At 39.2% G+C, this 17,950-nt stretch overlaps 1 protein-coding gene across 1 annotated transcript in view; it reads left to right on the top strand.

Annotated features, from left to right (window-relative positions):
* The window catches only part of CCDC69 (coiled-coil domain containing 69), a 34,498-nt gene that overhangs the window by 12,727 nt on the left and 3,821 nt on the right, over positions 1-17,950 (top strand). Inside the window, exons 3-7 of the mRNA XM_007473900.3 lie at positions 77-201; positions 1,331-1,418; positions 4,971-5,044; positions 11,902-12,003; positions 15,517-15,636. Coding sequence (XP_007473962.1) covers positions 77-201; positions 1,331-1,418; positions 4,971-5,044; positions 11,902-12,003; positions 15,517-15,636 — 509 coding nt within the window. The remainder of the gene's footprint in view (positions 1-76; positions 202-1,330; positions 1,419-4,970; positions 5,045-11,901; positions 12,004-15,516; positions 15,637-17,950) is intronic.

Genomic DNA, 17,950 nt, shown 5'->3' with positions numbered 1-17,950 from the left:
ATATCTTTTGCCTAGGTCCCCTCCAACCACTCTGCTAATTACACCAATAAACTTATGATCTGACTTTCCCTTACAGACCCAAATACCCATCTCTTTCATGATGAGCAGCAACAACTGGACGTGGTCCACGTTCTCCAGAAGCATCAAGAAGAGTCAAAGAAGCTGAGGCCAAAGCATCAGACCAGGGAAGTGGAAATCCAGGTGGGTTCACTGGCCTAGTTTCCTGCAATTTCTTTTACCCTATAGGATTCCTCAGAATTCCCCTATCCTCTTGCCTAGAAGGAGGTAGCATTTGGAGGCATCTGAGAGGAAAATAACCAAAGAATAGTCATTCCATAATGAAGAGATCAATGTCCATAGGCTTGGGCTTTCCTTCCTTGATGTTTTTAAACCTCTGATTTCTTAGGACAAGCTAGGAATTTGCATATAGGCTACCCTTTCCAAATCAGCACTAACCCCAAAATCAGAAGACTTGCTTTTTCATCTCTGTCACTGATTGTTTTTTGTTTTGGTTAAACCTTTATCTTCTGCCTTAGAATCAAAACTGTGTATTGGTTCCAAGGAAGAAAAGTGGTAAGAACTAGGCAGTGGAGGTTAAGTGACTTATCTATGGTTATACAGCAAAGGAGTGTCTGAGGTCCAATTTGAACCCAGGACCATTTGTTTCTAGGCCTGGCTCTTCATCCACCCTTCCACCTAGTTGCCTCCCTCTGCCACTAACTTTTTAAAAAACCCTTACCTTCTGTCTTAGAATCAATACTGTTTATTGGTTTCAAGGCAGAAGAGTTGTAAGAACTAGGCAATGGGGTGACTTGCCAAGGGTCACACAGCTAGGAAGTATCTGAGGTCAGATTTGAACCCAGGATCTCCCATCTCTAGGCCTAACTCTCAATGCACAGAACCATCCAGCTGCTCCCCACTAACTTTTTTTTTAAAAAACCTTTACCTTCCGTCTTAGAATCAATACTGTATATTGGTTCCAAGGCAGAAAAGTGGTAACAACTAGGCAATGAGCAAAGTAGGTGATTTGCCCAGGGTTACACAGCAAGAGAGTGTCTTAAGGCCTGATTTGAACCCATGACCTCCCATCTCTAAGCCTGGCTTTCAATCCACCAAGCCACCTAGCTGCCCCTTGTCCCTAACTCTATGTAATCTTAAGTAAATCACTTCACTTCTCTGGAATTTGGTTTCCTTCTTTGTAAAATGAGTGAGTCAGACTAGAGGATCTTTAAGACCCTTTTCAGTTGTGATGTCTATGAAACTTACCCTTGGAATCATAATGGTAGGAGACTCATTGACGCCATCCCACTCTCCCCTGCCTTATTTCTAGGTGGTGGATGAACAGGAATTAGAACTTCGTGAAAAACTTGCTGAGCAACTCCAAGTGCTGCAAAGGGAGCATGAAGAGACCTTGCAAGGTAAGGATGGGAGCAGCCCTTCCCAAACCCCAGATTCTGGGGTAGACTCCCTTCCCTGCCTTCTTAGAAAAGTAACCTAGTCCACATGGTACATGTGTTTTTCCCACCGGGAATCATGTCCTTACCCAGACCTTCCTATGGGACTACCCTTTGGGCCAAGGGTCCACTGACTAGTGTAGAAGCCTGTGGAATGCATATATCAGCCATCCTTGTGGGACCTTTCCAATTACTCTTTAAATTTAGGTTTGCAAGTCCAGGGCAAGATTGAGTTAGAGATCTGCGATGAGTCAGAAGAATTGATATCTAGATCTGATCTTTTTATTTAGCAAGCTATGTGACCCTAGACAAGTTGCTTACCTTTCTGGACTTCTCTTCCTATTAAAATCTATAAAGGGCTATTGTGGAAGAGAAACTTTGTTCTCAGAGGATTTGCTGGTAGCAGTAATAGCAGCTAGTAATAGTTAAAATTTATATAATGCTTACTATGGGCCAGGCACTCTGCTAAGCATTTTACAATTTTTATCTCATTTGGTCCTCACAACAAGCCTGGGAAGGAAAGTGCTTTTATTATCACCATTTTCAGATGAGAAAACTGAGGCAAACTGAGGTTATATGACTTGCCTAGGGTCATACAACTAGTAAGTATCTGAGACTGGATTTGAATTCATATCTTCCTGATTCCTCACCTGGTACCATCTAGCTTCCCCTCTGATGGATTATTAAATAGCATAAAGTTTTATCTCAATAGCAACTAGACACTGTCTGTGGTCCTCAATCATCCTGGGCAAAGGAAATATTTTCCCTGGTTAGAGATACTGGTGTTTTACTAAACTGGTATGGCAATGGCCAGCCAACTGAAGCCTTATTGGCCATCCTGGCTCTTGCCAGTGTTTCTCTGTTCTTTAGGTACTGCCACTTTTCAAAATGAAGACATTCTTACAGAGAACCCTGGTTCTGTTTTGCTTGTTTTTCTGGTCCCTTTCTTCATGTGTATATGTGTGTGTACACATATGCATGGGTGTATTTCCTGTTCTTGCATGGATCTTAATTTCTCCCATAGTTCTCAGAGAGCAGACTTCCCTTGCTATAGGTCTTTTTGTCTGCATGTCTCAGTGTGGTCTTGAGAAAATCTGGGAGTGATTCCAGATCTGATCTCCTCATCTCAGTACTGAATTGGCCAAGACAATGACTAGGGAAGAGAAGAGGTCAGAGATACTATGCCTGGTATACCCTTCCTTGGGTTGAGGGAAAACTTAACACCTAGGCTCATATTGCTTGTTGACTAGGAATGTGAGGAAATACTTCTGTGGCCACTACTGTGGGGTGGGGTTGGAAATGAACACTAAATTTGTTGTCTGGATCCATTCCAAGAGGCAGGAATGCCCTGACATAGTTGGGGAAACATTGTCCATCTTCCTTGAAAGCAAGTAATAGAAAAGGCCCCACCAAGGTGCCTCAAGTTGGAGAACCACACCTTGGAACACCTCCTGGAATGCATCCCCATGCTTCCTGTACTATTTCTACTGACAATGGAATCATAAAATGTCAGTACAATGCAGGGGTATCAGGACTTAGAATGGTAGAGACCCTAGAGATCAACTAAGCCCATGTTGGTGGACCTATGGCACATGTGCCAGAGGGGTCTGCTGCCCTTCCTCTCTCTACCATAGCTGAGGACACTTATATCACCCACCCCTCTGCCCAACAGCCCATTGGGAGCACTTTTTCCCTTCCCTATCTGGGGTAAGGGGGCAGCTCACATGCAGTGTGAGGGTTGAAATTTGGGCACTTTGTCTCTAAAAGGTTCACCATCACTGAGCCAAGCCAATTCCCTTTTCATTCATCTAAAAAGAATTTAAGGTTCATAGAGTTTGGATAGCTAAGTGGCACAGTGGATAGAATGCCAAGTCTAGATTCAGGAAGACAGATCTTCCTGAGTTAAAATCTGACCTCAGACACTTACTAGCTGTGTGTGACCCTGGGCAAATCACTTAACTCTAATTGCCTCAGTTTCTCATTTATAAAATAAACTGGAAAAGGAAATGGCAAAACACTAGTATTTTTGCCAAGAAAACCGTAAAGGGCCATGAAGAACTGGACAGAACTGAACAACGTCAACAAGAGTTTGGATGTCTTCCCACAGTTAGAGGCAGAGCTGGGTTTAGAACCCAGGAATTTTGACTTCTTGTCCCATACTTTTTTTATTCCCTTCTTCCCTCCATCCCTCCTTCCTTCCTTCCCTCTCTCCTCCCTCTCTTTCTCTCTCTCTCTCTCTCTCTTTCTCTCTCTCTCTCTCTCTCTCTCTCTCTCTCTCTCTCTCTCTCTCTCTCTCTCTCTCTCTCTCTCTCTCTCTCTCTCTCTCTTTCTTTCCTTACCTTCTGTCTTAAAATCATTACTGTTTATGGGTTCCAGAGCAGATGAACAGTAAAAGCTAGGCAATGGAGGTTAAGTGACTTGCCCAGGGTCACACAGCTAGGAAGTGTCTGATTTGAACCTAGGACCCCCTGTCTCTAAACCTGACTCTCAATCCACTGAGCTACCTAGGTGCCCCCCAGAAGAGTTATTTCTTTTTAAACCCCGGCTTTTCATGAATTCAAATGTCACTTTTTAAATAATATACACTTCCATTTAAGGGGACAGGGAGAGACACATCTCCATCATGGGTTCCAGGATCCAGACTTCTAGCCTTTAACCCCAAAGAAAGCCAGACCAGGGAATTCAGTGCTATGCCTCGGAATTACTGAACCTATAGGTCAGCCTTTATGTCTCAGTCCAGGCTTATCAGACCTAACCTCTCTTTCACACTATCCAGTAACACCCATTCTTCTAGGAAACTAAAACTATAATTGAGTCAGAGGCAGGTGGGTGGTACTAGACCCAAAGCCAAATAGGCCTGAGTTCATATCTGGCCTCATTTAGTAACTATGGGATCCTGGCATGTCACTTCACTCCTATCTTTATCAGTTTCCTCATCTGTAAAATGAGGATAATAATAGTACCTACTTCCCAGGGTTGTTGTGAAGATGAAATGAGATTATGTTTGTAAAGCTTTTTGTAAGCCTTAAAATGCTAGACTAATGCAATTATTATTATAATTATTATTATTTATCAGTGATATGACTACTACTACCAATGATAATTACTTTATCTCTTACCCTAAAATCAACAAAAAAGCTAACCCAGTAGTGAAAGGGGATCTTAATAGTGCCATCCATTACCCCAGTTGATCCTGACAATCATCCTGTGAGATAGACAGGAATGGTTATATTCATTTGACAGATGAGGAAACTGAGGTTGAAGGAAGTAAAGGTACTTCTAAGGTCACCCAGCAAATTGGTAGCTAAACTAGGACTAGAACTGAGGTCTCTTGCTTCCTGGAACTCTTTTTACTAAACAGCTAAAAAGCTGAATGTGCCAGTAATTTCCCAGTTATTCCTTGGTTGTCTGACTGAGTCTTAGATCCTTCATGCCTGCTAGTAGCAGATGACACTTTCTTGGCTGCTGGCAAGGTTTCTAGGCAGCTGAGCTAACTCTAGTGTCCTTTCCTTGCAGCACTTCAAGCCTCACATGAAAAGGAGAAGGTGACCCTCATGGATGCCTTCCAGGCGGCCAAGGCAACCTTACAGGTGAGAAGAGTGCTAAGAGGCAGGAGGCGGGAAGTATTCACCAGCAGACCAGTTATGGGCAGGAGAGACTTCCCCCAGGGTGGGGGACAGGGAGCCATGTGGGGGGTAGCCTCTTCTGGTGGATTGGTTAACCCCAAATTTGTCTCAAGCTCGTCTTGCTTCCCAGTGACCAATGAGTCAGCTTAGTTTGTCTTCTGTGCCCCATATCTCCAATTCTTTAGGGATGATACATTCATGCTGAAGAGCAAAAGACTATTTTCCTGTATTAATATATCCCCATCTTAGAGGGCTTTGTATTTTAAATAAAGAACCTAAGATATATATTTCTTAATTTCAAGGAATAAAATTCTAATGGTCAAACTTTAGACATTAAAAACATTTAAAAGGGAGCTATTAGCTTTAAATTTTTTTTATTTTATTTCAAAGATCAGTGATTCCAATAATGAGGGTGGAAGGGAGCCCTCCCTTTACTGTAGGAGATCACAATCCCTCTATGTTTCAGCACAGGTCCAACCATGCTGCTCAAGTAGCTTCAGTTGATCTCTGTTGCCTCCGGGATAAAATACCAGCCTCTCTTTAGCATGTAAAACCTTTCACAATCAGGCTCTGGTCTAGCTTCTCTGACTGATTTCCCATTAACATCCACTTACCACGCACTAAAAATTCAGACCAGATTGGTTGGTATACTCTTACTTGCTGTTCCCTGTGTATATCATTTCACTTCCTGCCTCTGGGACCTTTGCACAGGCTGACTCCCAGGCCTATTCTAGGCCAGGAATAAGAAAGACCCGAGTTCAAATTTGGACTCAGACACTTACTAGCTATTTGACTGTGGCCAAGTCACTTAAACTCTGTCTGGTTTCTCCACTGTAAAAACGGAGATAATAACAGCACCTCCCTGACAGGGTTATTGTGAGAATCAAATGAGAGAATATCTGTCAAGCATTTAACACAATGCCCGGCGCATAGCAGGTGCTATATAAATGTTTATTCTCTTTCCTTCCTTCCTTTTTCCCTTGTTATCTTTGATCCTTGGGGTTCCTAGTTCCCTTCAAAACTTAATTTAGGTGCTATCTCTTACATAAGGCATTTCCTGAATTCCCCTCTCCTCAAACTTTCTGGATGCACATTGTTTAAATTGTGGATTGTATAGGTTGTCACATTAGCCTTGAATGTAAGCCCCCTGAGGGAAGGAACTATTTCATTCCTGTCATTGTATCTCTATGCATCTAGCACTGTGTCCTGTACATAGCAGACCTTTAGTCATCATTTGCTAAAGGGAACTGGGTTAGTGAGCTGTCATGGCCAGAGCCTTCATCACTCTTGTAGTCAACTCGGTGAGGAAGTTCTCTGAATTTAGAGAGACTGTGCCTTTAAAAATAGACACCAAGGGGTCAGCTGGGTAGCTCAGTGGATTGAGAGCCAGGCCTAGAGATGGGAGGTCCTAGGTTCAAATCTGGCCTCAGACACTTCCCAGCTGTGTGACCCTGGGCAAGTCACTTGACCCCCATTGCCTAGCCCTTACCACTCTTCTGCCTTGGAGCCAATACACAGTATTGACTTCAAGATGGAAGGTAAGGGTTTTTATTTTTTTAAAAATAGACTCCAAGTCTAGCACCAGTCCCTTTATCAAAGCTTTGCTTGTGTCAAGTCATTGGGACATTTCAGAGTTTCTATTGTGCTGGTCTAGCTCTTAGAACCCAAAGTTCTGGGTCAGGATGAGATATCAGGGTAGGACATTAATAGTTTGATAGTTTAGATCCAGAATGGACACCAACTCTATCGATAGAGGTCCCTGATCTTCAAACCTCATCTGTGTGATTCTTGTCTAAACTCTCTTTAGAGGAACATATCCCCTTACTTCCCATCCTAGAATCTATACCAAGTATTGGTTCCAAGGCAGAATAATGACAAGGGCTAGGCAAGTTAAATAACCTGCCCAGAGTCACACAGCTAGGTATATGAGGTCAGATTTGAATCCAGGACCTCCTATCTCTAACCTGATTCTTTGTCCACTGAGCCACCTACCTACCCTTACCCTGATTCTTTTTTTTAACCCTTACCTTTCATCTCAGAAAAAATATTTAGCATTAGTTCCAAGGCAGAAGATCAGGAAGAGCTAGGCAGTTGGGGTTAAGTGACTTTTCCAGGGTTACATGGCTAGAAAGTGTCTGAGGTCAGATTTGAACCCAGGACCTCCCATATCTAGGCTTGTTCTCTACCCACTGAGTCATCTGGCTATCCTATACCCCTGATTCTTAATACAGAACCAACCCACTTCCTTTTCCAGGCAGATAAGTCCTTGATAATATCTCTTGCTCCATTTTCCCATGCTGGTTAAAATGCTTCTCTTCACCCAGTTCACACATTACCCATGTGTCATTTTAATGAATCTATGATCTCATCAAAGTGGGTACTTTCTCCGTTGACACAAGTCACAATATATCCATGCTTTTTCACCCAGTGTGATTCTTTTCCCTGTCTCCCATAAACTCTACAGAAGATCTACCCCCAAATGGTGGGGTTCTTCAGCTAAGTCTCTTTCTAGTTTATGTACACTAATGCAACACTCCGGCTATATATTCTTCAGGTACTTCTCTCCAGGTGACTAACTGGTCTGCATCCTTTTCTGATTATATAATACCTTGACATTTCATATTCCATTTCTTGTGCATAGATCATCATTGAAAATATGCTGCAGCCTACTAATACTTATTATGCATCTTTCAATTTTCCTTTGGGTTACCCACAACTTTAATTACTTTGAGATGGCGGTATTTCAAGATTTATAACCATAAGCCTTTGGGAGGACATCCATATTCCAAAGGTGGGCTTTTGCTCTAAGGAACAGCTTCAAGTCATTACATTCACTATCCAGATTCTCAAATGTAGTTGAGTCTCTTCTCTTCCTCCTGTTTTATTTTGGGTCCTGCACACTGTCCATCTACAGAACCCATACTATTTTTTTTAAACCCTTACCTTCTGTCAATACTATGTATTGTCTCCAAGGCAGAAGAGTGGTAAGGGCTAGGCAATGGGGGTCAAGTGACTTGCCCAGGGTCACACAGCTGAGAAGTGTCTGAGGCCAAATTTGAATCTAGGACCTCCTGTCTCTAGGTCTGGCTCTCAATTCCCTGAGCCACCCAGCTGCCCCCAGAACCCATACTATTTTAATAAATGTTCTGACTTAATAGACTGACCTATAATAGTCTGGACAATAAGCTTTTCCATCCATTTGGTGTTTTCGTATAGTATTTTTTCAGTTACACTGTTTTGAGTGCTTCTCATTGAGGAGGTTCTTTGGTATGAGATAATCGAATGACCTTGCCACCCATAGAGAATTCCTCACCATGTCTAAGGAATGCCTGTTATCACATAAATAGTAGAGGACAACCTCCATTGTGATGGTAATGAATTAACGTACGGTAATGTAGATGACCATGTAATTTATAATAAATCTGTATTACATGAACTGTTTTAGCAAGCATAAGCTTCCCTCTGTCGGGTTTCATTTAATCATTAGAATCCCTATTTGTATCCCTAAGGTGTAAAGGTGTTCAGGGGGGACAAGCACTTCTGGGGTGAAGGCTTGCTGAGCCCTTTTCAAGGCTTCTCATCCACTTTTGGAGCCCACCTGGTGCTAAACTCATCTGTGGTTTCATGAAGCTGTATATTTCAGCAGATATGCTAAACTAGGTTGGGGGTAACAAATGGGCCACAAACCCATTGATGAATTATTGAATTGATGAATTACAGAGTTGTCTACCACAAGAGACTTCTTCTGGTGGAATGGGCAGATGAAAACATTCTGTTCCCTAGCCATGAAGGTGACAAAAGCAGGCATTGTGCAGTACTTAGAGCTTGGTCAGACATTAAAGATGCCAGGGTCATCCAGGGCATTTTGGGCCATCACCAGACTTCTACTGGACTTTTAATGACTCTGGAAGAGAGAGCGAGGCCAACAATTTGCATAACTCTGCCTTGTTTAAATTTAATTCACTTTTGAGTCAAGCTATCACCAGTGAGGTTATTCGTCCTCTTCAAAAATTAAGGACAAAGGGGGCAGCTAGGAGACTCAGGGGATAGAAAGCCATTCCTGGAGGTGGAAGGTCCTGGGTTCAAGTCTGACCTCAGATACTTCCCAGTTGTGTGACCCTGGGCAAGTCATTTAATCCCCATTGCCTAGCCCTTACCACTCTTCTGCCTTGGAACCAATGTTAAGGGTTTAAAAAATGAAATGCAAATAATAAGCATCCCCAAAAAGAATTATCTCTGTGGCTGCATTGACCAAAGAATCTTCTGTGATTTTCACATATGCACAAGAGAGTCCTTGTTAGAGACAACATGTATTTAAAAAAAAATTTTAAACCCTTACCTTTCACCTTAGAATCAATACTGTGTATTGGTTCTAAGGCAGAAGAGTGGTAAAGGCTAGGCATTGGGGGTTAAGTGACTTGTCCAGGGTCACCCAGATGGGAAGTGTCTGAGGCCAGATTTGAACCTAGGACCTTCCATCTTTAGGTCTGGCTCTCAATCCACTGAGCTACCCAGCTGCCCCCAACATGTATTTATTGTAGAAAAGATATTTGACAAGAGGTCCTGGATTCAAATCCCAGGTATGATAATTACTCCCTGTATGATCTTAGACAACTTGTTTAACATCTCTGGACCTCACTTCTTCATCTGTAAAATGCGAGGGAGTACTGTACTAGATGGTCTTGGAAGTCCCTTGCAGCTCTTTATCTATGCTCTCATGTTCCTCTACTGCCAAATGAAGTTTTTTGTTTGTTTGTTTTTGTAATTGACAGGAAATAAGCATAGCCAACATTGTATTTTCTTTCAGCCACTTATGCAACTATAAAGATGCATACATTTACATATATTTTAAAAATAATCTCCAAATACCTGTCTTGTATTTTTTCTCATATTTCCACCAAGGACCCTTAGATAAATATGTATACTATTATTTACCAGGAATTTATAACGATGACAAAATAGACCTATAAATCACTCTCTTTCTCTTTCTCTCTCTATATATATACACACACACACATTCATATATTATATATAAACTCAGTTGCCTTTTGGGGCAACTATAATTTCTTCTTTGACATTTTTGTCAAGTAGAGAGCACTAATTGCAAAGGATAATATTGGCTTTGAATACAAACTCATTTGTAAAATAGATAGGAAGAGGAAAAAGGAAAGTTATCAAAATAATTATTTAGTAAAGCAAAAAAATTAAGGAAAGAACATGAGTTTATAGAAAACTTGTTGCCATCCTGAGGGCATTAAAGGATGAAAATTGAAGGATAGCAAATAGACTCTAAATGGCACCAATCTGTCAAAGTTTCTACAGCAAACTGTCCATTCCATAAAAGGTAGGGGAGTATATACCATGTGACATCTAACATAAAGAGGTAGAAATTACTTTAGAGAAAATAAAAATAGGAAGAATGGCTGACACAATTAAGTATGCGTAGATAATGCTCTGATGGGACATTTCTCAAGTCATTGAGGGATTGATTGTATAACATATGAAAGAGGACAATGTCATGCTTCATTATTATGACACTGAAGTCACAATTGTCTAGTACATGATTCATAATTCTGTTATCTTCCAGTATTCTACTCCTTCACTTTGATGTGGTCATCATATAAATTATTTTCCTGCTTTTGTTCATGTGGTTTTAGATCAGAGCACACAAATCCTCTCTAATTTTTTTCTGAAAAATTTTCCCCTTTTTAAATTTAGAGTATTTTTCCATGGTAACATGATTCATGATTCCCCCCTCACTGAATTCTTTATCTTCATCATTTCCTATCATACAATAATCTTTTATTAGATTCAAACATCACAATACCATTGGCTATTCCCCAAATGATGGGCACCCACTTAGTTTCTGATTCTTTGCTACCACAAGAAGTGCTGAGATATATGTGTGTGTATGCACGTATGAGAAAGAGGTACATATATAAGTATATATGTTTTAGTACATCTATGTATCAGTATACACATTTATATATTTGTATGTACCCACAAGTTTTTATGTATAGCTATACATTTATTTATATCTAGACTATTCTCGATAACAGCATGAGAAGGGAACAGTCTGCATTTTGCATATCTTTAAAGTCATACAATTGGCTGAAAGGTACAGAGAATACAAGATCCCACTGTGTTTATGGTTTCTTGAATGCAGAAAACCATTCAACTCTCACATTGCTTCTCCCCCAAGGAATCAACTAGGGAGAAAAGACAAATACAACTCTTAGGGAACAACATAAGACTTTATACCACACAACCGGGAACTTAATTATACTGAATATTTGTGCTAAAGGAGTTTGGGGAAAGAGGAAGTCCCTAAGAGCTGGGGTAATCAAGGAAGGTTTTCTGGAAGGGGGAAGAATTGAACTGAGGCTTAAAGGATGGGTAGGAAGAAATGGGAAAGAAATTCTAGGGAACAGAAAAATAGATGATCAAGGAATAGAATTAAGGATACATATCATGTAGTTAAAAGCAAAGATTAAAGGGTAGAGTTCTTGCAGAAGAGATTAAAGAGATAAATCAGGACAGCAATGAAGGAGTTTGGACTTCATCCTGTATCTGTGGGGAGCCATGTAACGTCTTTGAGCAGGAGGGTGAAGGAATCAGAACTCCACTTTACAAAGTGAATTTAGCAGCCAATGAAGGATGAACTGGAATAGGACAAACTAGAAGGGATACAACTATGCTTCACTCCCAACCCCTCACCCCACACCCCCACCAGCCATCTATCTGCTCACTACTGTGTAGCCTTTGGTCATATTTCTTCTTGGTTCCCTACTTTACAACCCATCTCTTTTCCTACCCTCCAGGAGACCATAGAAGGACTAACTTCTCAGCTGGAGGTCTTCCAGGCCAAGATAAAGAGGGTAGAAGAATCTATCCTGAACAGAGATTACAAGAAGCATATCCAGGTAGGACTGTTTGAAAATAGTGACATTAAACTTCCATGAACCTAGATCTTTAGAAAATCCAAAGGTGTCCAGGATGAGAGAACCAATCATTTCATTCTCCTGTCCTTTATCTTCATAAAAACCATAGCTTAGAGCTAGGATATGGAGTCTAGTTCTAGGTACCACATTTTAAGAAGGATATTAGCTAGCTATAGGATAATCATGACAGTGAAAGAACTTAATACCATGTCATGTGAGAATTAGTTGAAGGAACTGAGAATGCTCAATCTGGGAAAAGGAATACTTAGAGAAAAATATGCTGTCTTCAAAAACCTGAAGAACTGGAATGAGAATTAGGAACACTGAGTAGAAGTGACAGAGAGGCTGATTTTGGCTCAAAATAATGAAATGCATGCTAATAATAATTAGGAAAAATATATAATCAAATTACATTTTTAGTAAACTACATATTCATAATGCATATTCTCATAGCTAATCATATACAAATTACTTTTCTTTATATAATTTTAAAACATAATACAAATTAATAAGTAATTGATTCCTATAATAGCTTCCCTCAAGTAGAATGGGCTGCCTTGAAGGGAAATAATTCCTCCTTTCCTAGAGGTCTTCAGATAGAGAGGAATATAGATGAAATTGTCAAAGATGTTAAAAAAGAAGATTGATTCTTTTTGAGGTAGGGATTGAACTACATGAGGTTCCTTCCAGCTTTGATCCAGAGATTCTGTGATTCAAGGAGATTGGGAGAGATGTCCAAGGCAGACCCAGTGTGTTACTCCTTTATGGGTAAATGAGGGACCCAGCATTTATTTTTTTTTATTTAAACATTATTTTATTTGGTCGTTTTCATACATTGTTCATTGGAAACAAAGATCGTTTTCTTTTCCTCCCCTCCCCCCCCCTGCCTTTCCCTCTCCCATAGCCGACGCATGATTCCACTGGTTATCACATGTGTTCTTGACTCGAACCCATTTCCCTGTTGTTGGAATTTGCATTATAGTGTTCATTTAGAGTCTCTCCTCAGTCTTATCTCCTCCAACCCTGTAGTCAAGCAGTTGTTTTTCATCGGTGTTTTTACTCCCACAGTTTATCCTCTGCTTGTGGGTAGTATTTTTTTTTTAGATCCCTGCAGATTGTTCAGGGAAATTGCATTGATACTAATGGAGAAGTCTGTCACCTTCGATTGTACCACAATGTATCAGTCTCTGTGTATAATGTTTTACTGGTACTGCTCCTTTCGCTCTGCATCACTTCATGGAGATTGTTCCAGTCTCCATGGAATTCCTCCACTTTATTATTCCTTTGAGCACAATAGTATTCCATCACCAACATATACCACAATTTGTTCAGCCATTCCCCAATTGATGGGCATCCCCTCATTTTCCAATTTTTGGACACCACAAAGAGCACAGCTATGAATATTCTTGAACAAGTCTTTTTGTCCATTATCTCTTTGGGGTACAAGCCCAGCAGTGCTATGGCTGGATCAAAGGGCAAACAATCTTTTATTGCCCTTTGGACATAGTTCCAAATTGCCCTCCAGAATGGTTGGATCAATTCACAACTCCACCAGCAATGAATTAATGTCCCCACTTTGCCACATCCCCTCCAGCATTCATTACTTTGCATAGCTGTCATGTTAGCCAATCTGCTAGGTGTGAGGTGATACCTCAGAGTTGTTTTGATTTGCATCTCTCTGATTATAAGAGATGTAGAGCACTTTTTCATGTGCTTATTAATAGTTTTGATTTCTTTGGCTGAGAACTGCCTGTTCATGTCCCTTGCCCATTTGTCAATTGGAGAATGGCTTGATTTTTTGTACAATTGATTTAGTTCTTTATAAATTTGAGTAATTAAACCTTTGTCAGAGGTTTTTATGAAGATTGTTTCCCAATTTGTTGCTACCCTTCTGATTTTAGTTACATTGGTTTTGTTTGTACAAAAACTTTTCAATTTGATGTAATCCAGATTATTTATTTTGCATTTTGTAACTCTTTCTAATTCTTGCTTGGTTTTGAAGTATTTCCCTTCCCAAAGGTCTGACATGTATATTATTCTGTGTTCACCTAATTTTCTTATAGTTTCCTTCTTTATGTTCAAGTCATTCACACATTTTGAATTTATCTTGGTGTAGGGTGTGAGGTGTTGATCTAAGCCTAATCTTTCCCACACTGTCCTCCAATTTTCCCAGCATTTTTTATGAAATAGTGGATTTTTGTCCCAAAAGCTGGGATCTTTGGGTTTGTCATATACTGTCTTGCTGAGGTTGCTTGCCCCCAGTCTATTCCACTGATCCTCCTTTCTGTCTCTTAGCCAGTACCAAATTGTTTTGATGACCGCTGCTTTGTAATATAGTCTGAGATCTGGGACTGCAAGACCCCCTTCCTTTGTTTTTTTTCTTTCATTATTTCCCTGGATATCCTTGATCTTTTGTTCTTCCAAATGAACTTTGTTATGGTTTTTTCTAAATCAGTAAAAAAAATTTTTGGAAGTTCCATGGGTATGGCACTAAATAGATAGATGAGTTTGGGTAGGATGGTCATTTTTATTATATTGGCTCGTCCTACCCATGAGCAGTTAATGTTCTTCCAATTGTTCAAGTCTAGTTTTAGTTGTGTGGAAAGTATTTTGTAGTTGTGTTCATATAGATCCTGTGTTTGTCTCGGGAGATAGATTCCTAAGTATTTTATTTTGTCTAGGGTAATTTTGAATGGGATTTCTCTTTCTAGTTCTTGCTGCTGCGCTGTGTTGGAATTATATAGAAAGGCTGATGACTTATGTGGGTTTATTTTGTATCCTGCAACTTTACTAAAGTTGTTGATTATTTCGATTAGCTTTTTGGTTGAATCTCTAGGATTCTTTAAGTAGACCATCATGTCATCTGCAAAGAGCAATAATTTGGTCTCCTCCTTGCCTATTTTGATGCCTTCAATTTCTTTTTCTTCTCTAATTGCTACTGCTAGTGTTTCTAATACAATGTCAAATAATAGAGGTGATAATGGGCATCCTTGTTTCACTCCTGATCTTAATGGGAATGGATTTAGTTTATCCCCATTGCAGATGATATTAGCTGATGGTTTTAGATATATACTGTTTATTATTTTTAGGAATGACCCTTCTATTCCTATGCTTTCTAGTGTTTTTAGTAGGAATGGGTGTTGTATTTTATCAAAGGCTTTTTCTGCATCTATTGAGATAATCATGTGGTTCTTGTTGGTTTGCTTGTTGATGTGGTCAATTATGTGGATAGTTTTCCTGATGTTGAACCAGCCCTGCATCCCTGGTATAAATCCTACTTGATCATGGTGGATGACCCTTCGACCCAGCATTTATTGATGGTTCTACCAAACACCTCTAAGAGTAAGACCTGGATAATTTAATATCCCAATTCTATTGATGAGGAAACTAAGGTCCAAAAGGGTTCAGTTACTTGCCCAAGAACATAGTGACAAGTCTCAGTACTAGTCAGTGAAGAGATACGTGAATGGATTTTAGCTATGCTTCTCTGTCTAGGACTATGGAAGCCCTAGCCAATTTTGGGAGCAGGAGCTGGAAAGTCTGCACTTTGTCATTGAAATGAAGAATGAACGTATCCATGAATTGGACCGAAGGCTGATCCAAATGGAAATAGTGGTAGGTCAGCTTCTTGTCTCTTTATTCTTCCTTTTCCCCATACCCCCAAGGGATTTCACAGATTACCTAATCCAAGTCCTTTCTCATATGGATTAGGAAATCAAAACCACAGAAGAGAAATTACTTCCAAAAGTCATAAATTAGTAGTCAAGCCAAGAATGGAATCCAAGCCTTCTGATGGGCATGATTTTACTCTGCCACTATGGTCAGAAGGTGGCTAGAGGGTTTGTGTAGGGAAACTTTGTCTCTGGATGAGACCAGAAGTACCTTCTCTTTCTATACTAAAGTGGCTCAGGGAATTGAAGGGAGGAGATATTAAAGTAGGGCTTCCTGTTCAAGTAGAGATTAAACCACATTTTTTCATATGGCTATACATAGCTTTGATTTTTTCATCTAAAAAAATTCTGTTCATATTTTGACCAGAATTGGGAAATGGTTCATATTCTTATAAATTTAACAAAGTCCTCTCATATGGACATGAGACCTCTGTCCAAGAAATTGCTTATAAGTGTTCTCCATTAGTTTTATTTGTACAAACCCTTTCAAATGTAATGTAATTAAAATTATTCATTTTATATCTCATAATGCTTTCTATTTCTTATTTATTAAAAAAAATTTCTCCTATTTTATAAATCTGTTGAGTAACATATTCCCTACTCTTCTAATTTGCTAATGATCTCTCCCTTCTTTAAAGTCCTTCCATCTCTGAGTGTATAACATGCCAGGCTTTGGTGATTTTATTTTTCAATTACATGAAGAAATAATTTTTAATGATTGCTATCTGACATTTTGCAACTTAGATTCTCTCCCACTCTTCCTTCCCTCTTCCCTCCCAGAGATGACAAATAGTCTAATATAGTTTATACCAGTGCTGTCATACATTATATATTTCTACATTCTTCATGTTGTGAAAGAAGACATATATCACACACACAAGAAAAAACTCATGAAAAAAATAAAGTGAAAATGGTATGTTTTGATCTGAATTTAGAATCCAACAGTTCCTTCTATGACCATGATTAGCATTTTTCATCATGAGTCTTGATTATCTTGATTAATATTTGTCTTTCACAATTTATTATCATACAATATTTCTGTTTCTATATATAGTCTTTTCCTGGCTCTGCTCACTTCACTTTGCATCAGTTCATATAAGCCTTTCCAGGTTTTTCTGAACCTATCCTGTTCATCATTTTGCATTTGTATAGCAGAATAACATTCCGTTTCAACCATATATTACAATTTGTTCAGCTATTCCTCAATTGATGGACAACCCCTCAATTTCTAATTCTTTGCCACTATGAAAGCAACTACCAAAAATATTTTTTTCATATATATGTCCTTTTCCTTTTTCCTTGATCTCTTTATGATACAGACCTAGTAATAGTATTGATGGGTCAAAGGTATGTATAGTTTTGTGGTCCTTTGGGCATTGTTCCATTTTTTTTCTCCAGAATGGTTGTATCAGTTCACAGTTCTACCAACAGTGTATTAGTGTCCCAATTTTCCCACATTCTCTCCAACATTCATCATTTTTATTTTTGGTAATATTAATCAATATGATAGGTGTTAGGTAATATCTTGTTTTAATTTTGTATTTCTCTAATTAATAGTGATTTTTACATGACTATAAATAATTTTAATTTCTTCTTCTGATAACTGCCTATTCATATCTTTTGACTGTTTTTATCACTTGAGGAGTGACTTGTAGTCTAATAAATTTTAGTCATTTTGCTACACATTTGAGAAATGAAGCCTTTGTCAGAGACAATTGCTATAAACATTTTTTCTGGATTTTTTTTTTGTTTCTCTTTTAACCTTGGTTGCATTGGTTTTATTTATACAAAACTTTTTAAATTTAATATAATCAAAATTATCCATTTCACTTCTTGTAATGTTCTCTATGTCTTATTTGATCATAAATTCTTCCCTTATCCACAATTCTAACAGGTAAACAATCTGTGTTCCCCTAATTTCTTTATTGCATCAACTTTGCTAAAGTTGTTAATTGTTTTTATTAGTCTCTTGACTGATTCTCTGGGGTTCTTTATGTATTTTTTAAACCCTTACCTTCCACCTTAGAATCAATATTGTGTATTGGTTCCAAGGCAGAAAGGGTGGTAAGAACTAGACAGTGAGGGTTAAGTGACTTGCCCAGGGTCACACAGCTAGGAAGTGTCTGAGATCAGAATTGAAACTAGGACCTCCCATCTCTAGGTCTGGCTCTCAATCCACTGAGCTACCTAGGTGTCCCTCCCTATGTTTTCTTTGGTCATGTTAGAGAATCCACTCTATATATCTATTAGTCACTTTA

The sequence above is a fragment of the Monodelphis domestica genome, chromosome 1 (assembly GCF_027887165.1).
Source record: "Monodelphis domestica isolate mMonDom1 chromosome 1, mMonDom1.pri, whole genome shotgun sequence".
NCBI classification, from domain to species: Eukaryota; Metazoa; Chordata; class Mammalia; order Didelphimorphia; family Didelphidae; genus Monodelphis; species Monodelphis domestica.
Note: the sequence above shows the minus strand (reverse complement) of the source record. Positions and strands in the feature narration are given on the sequence as shown.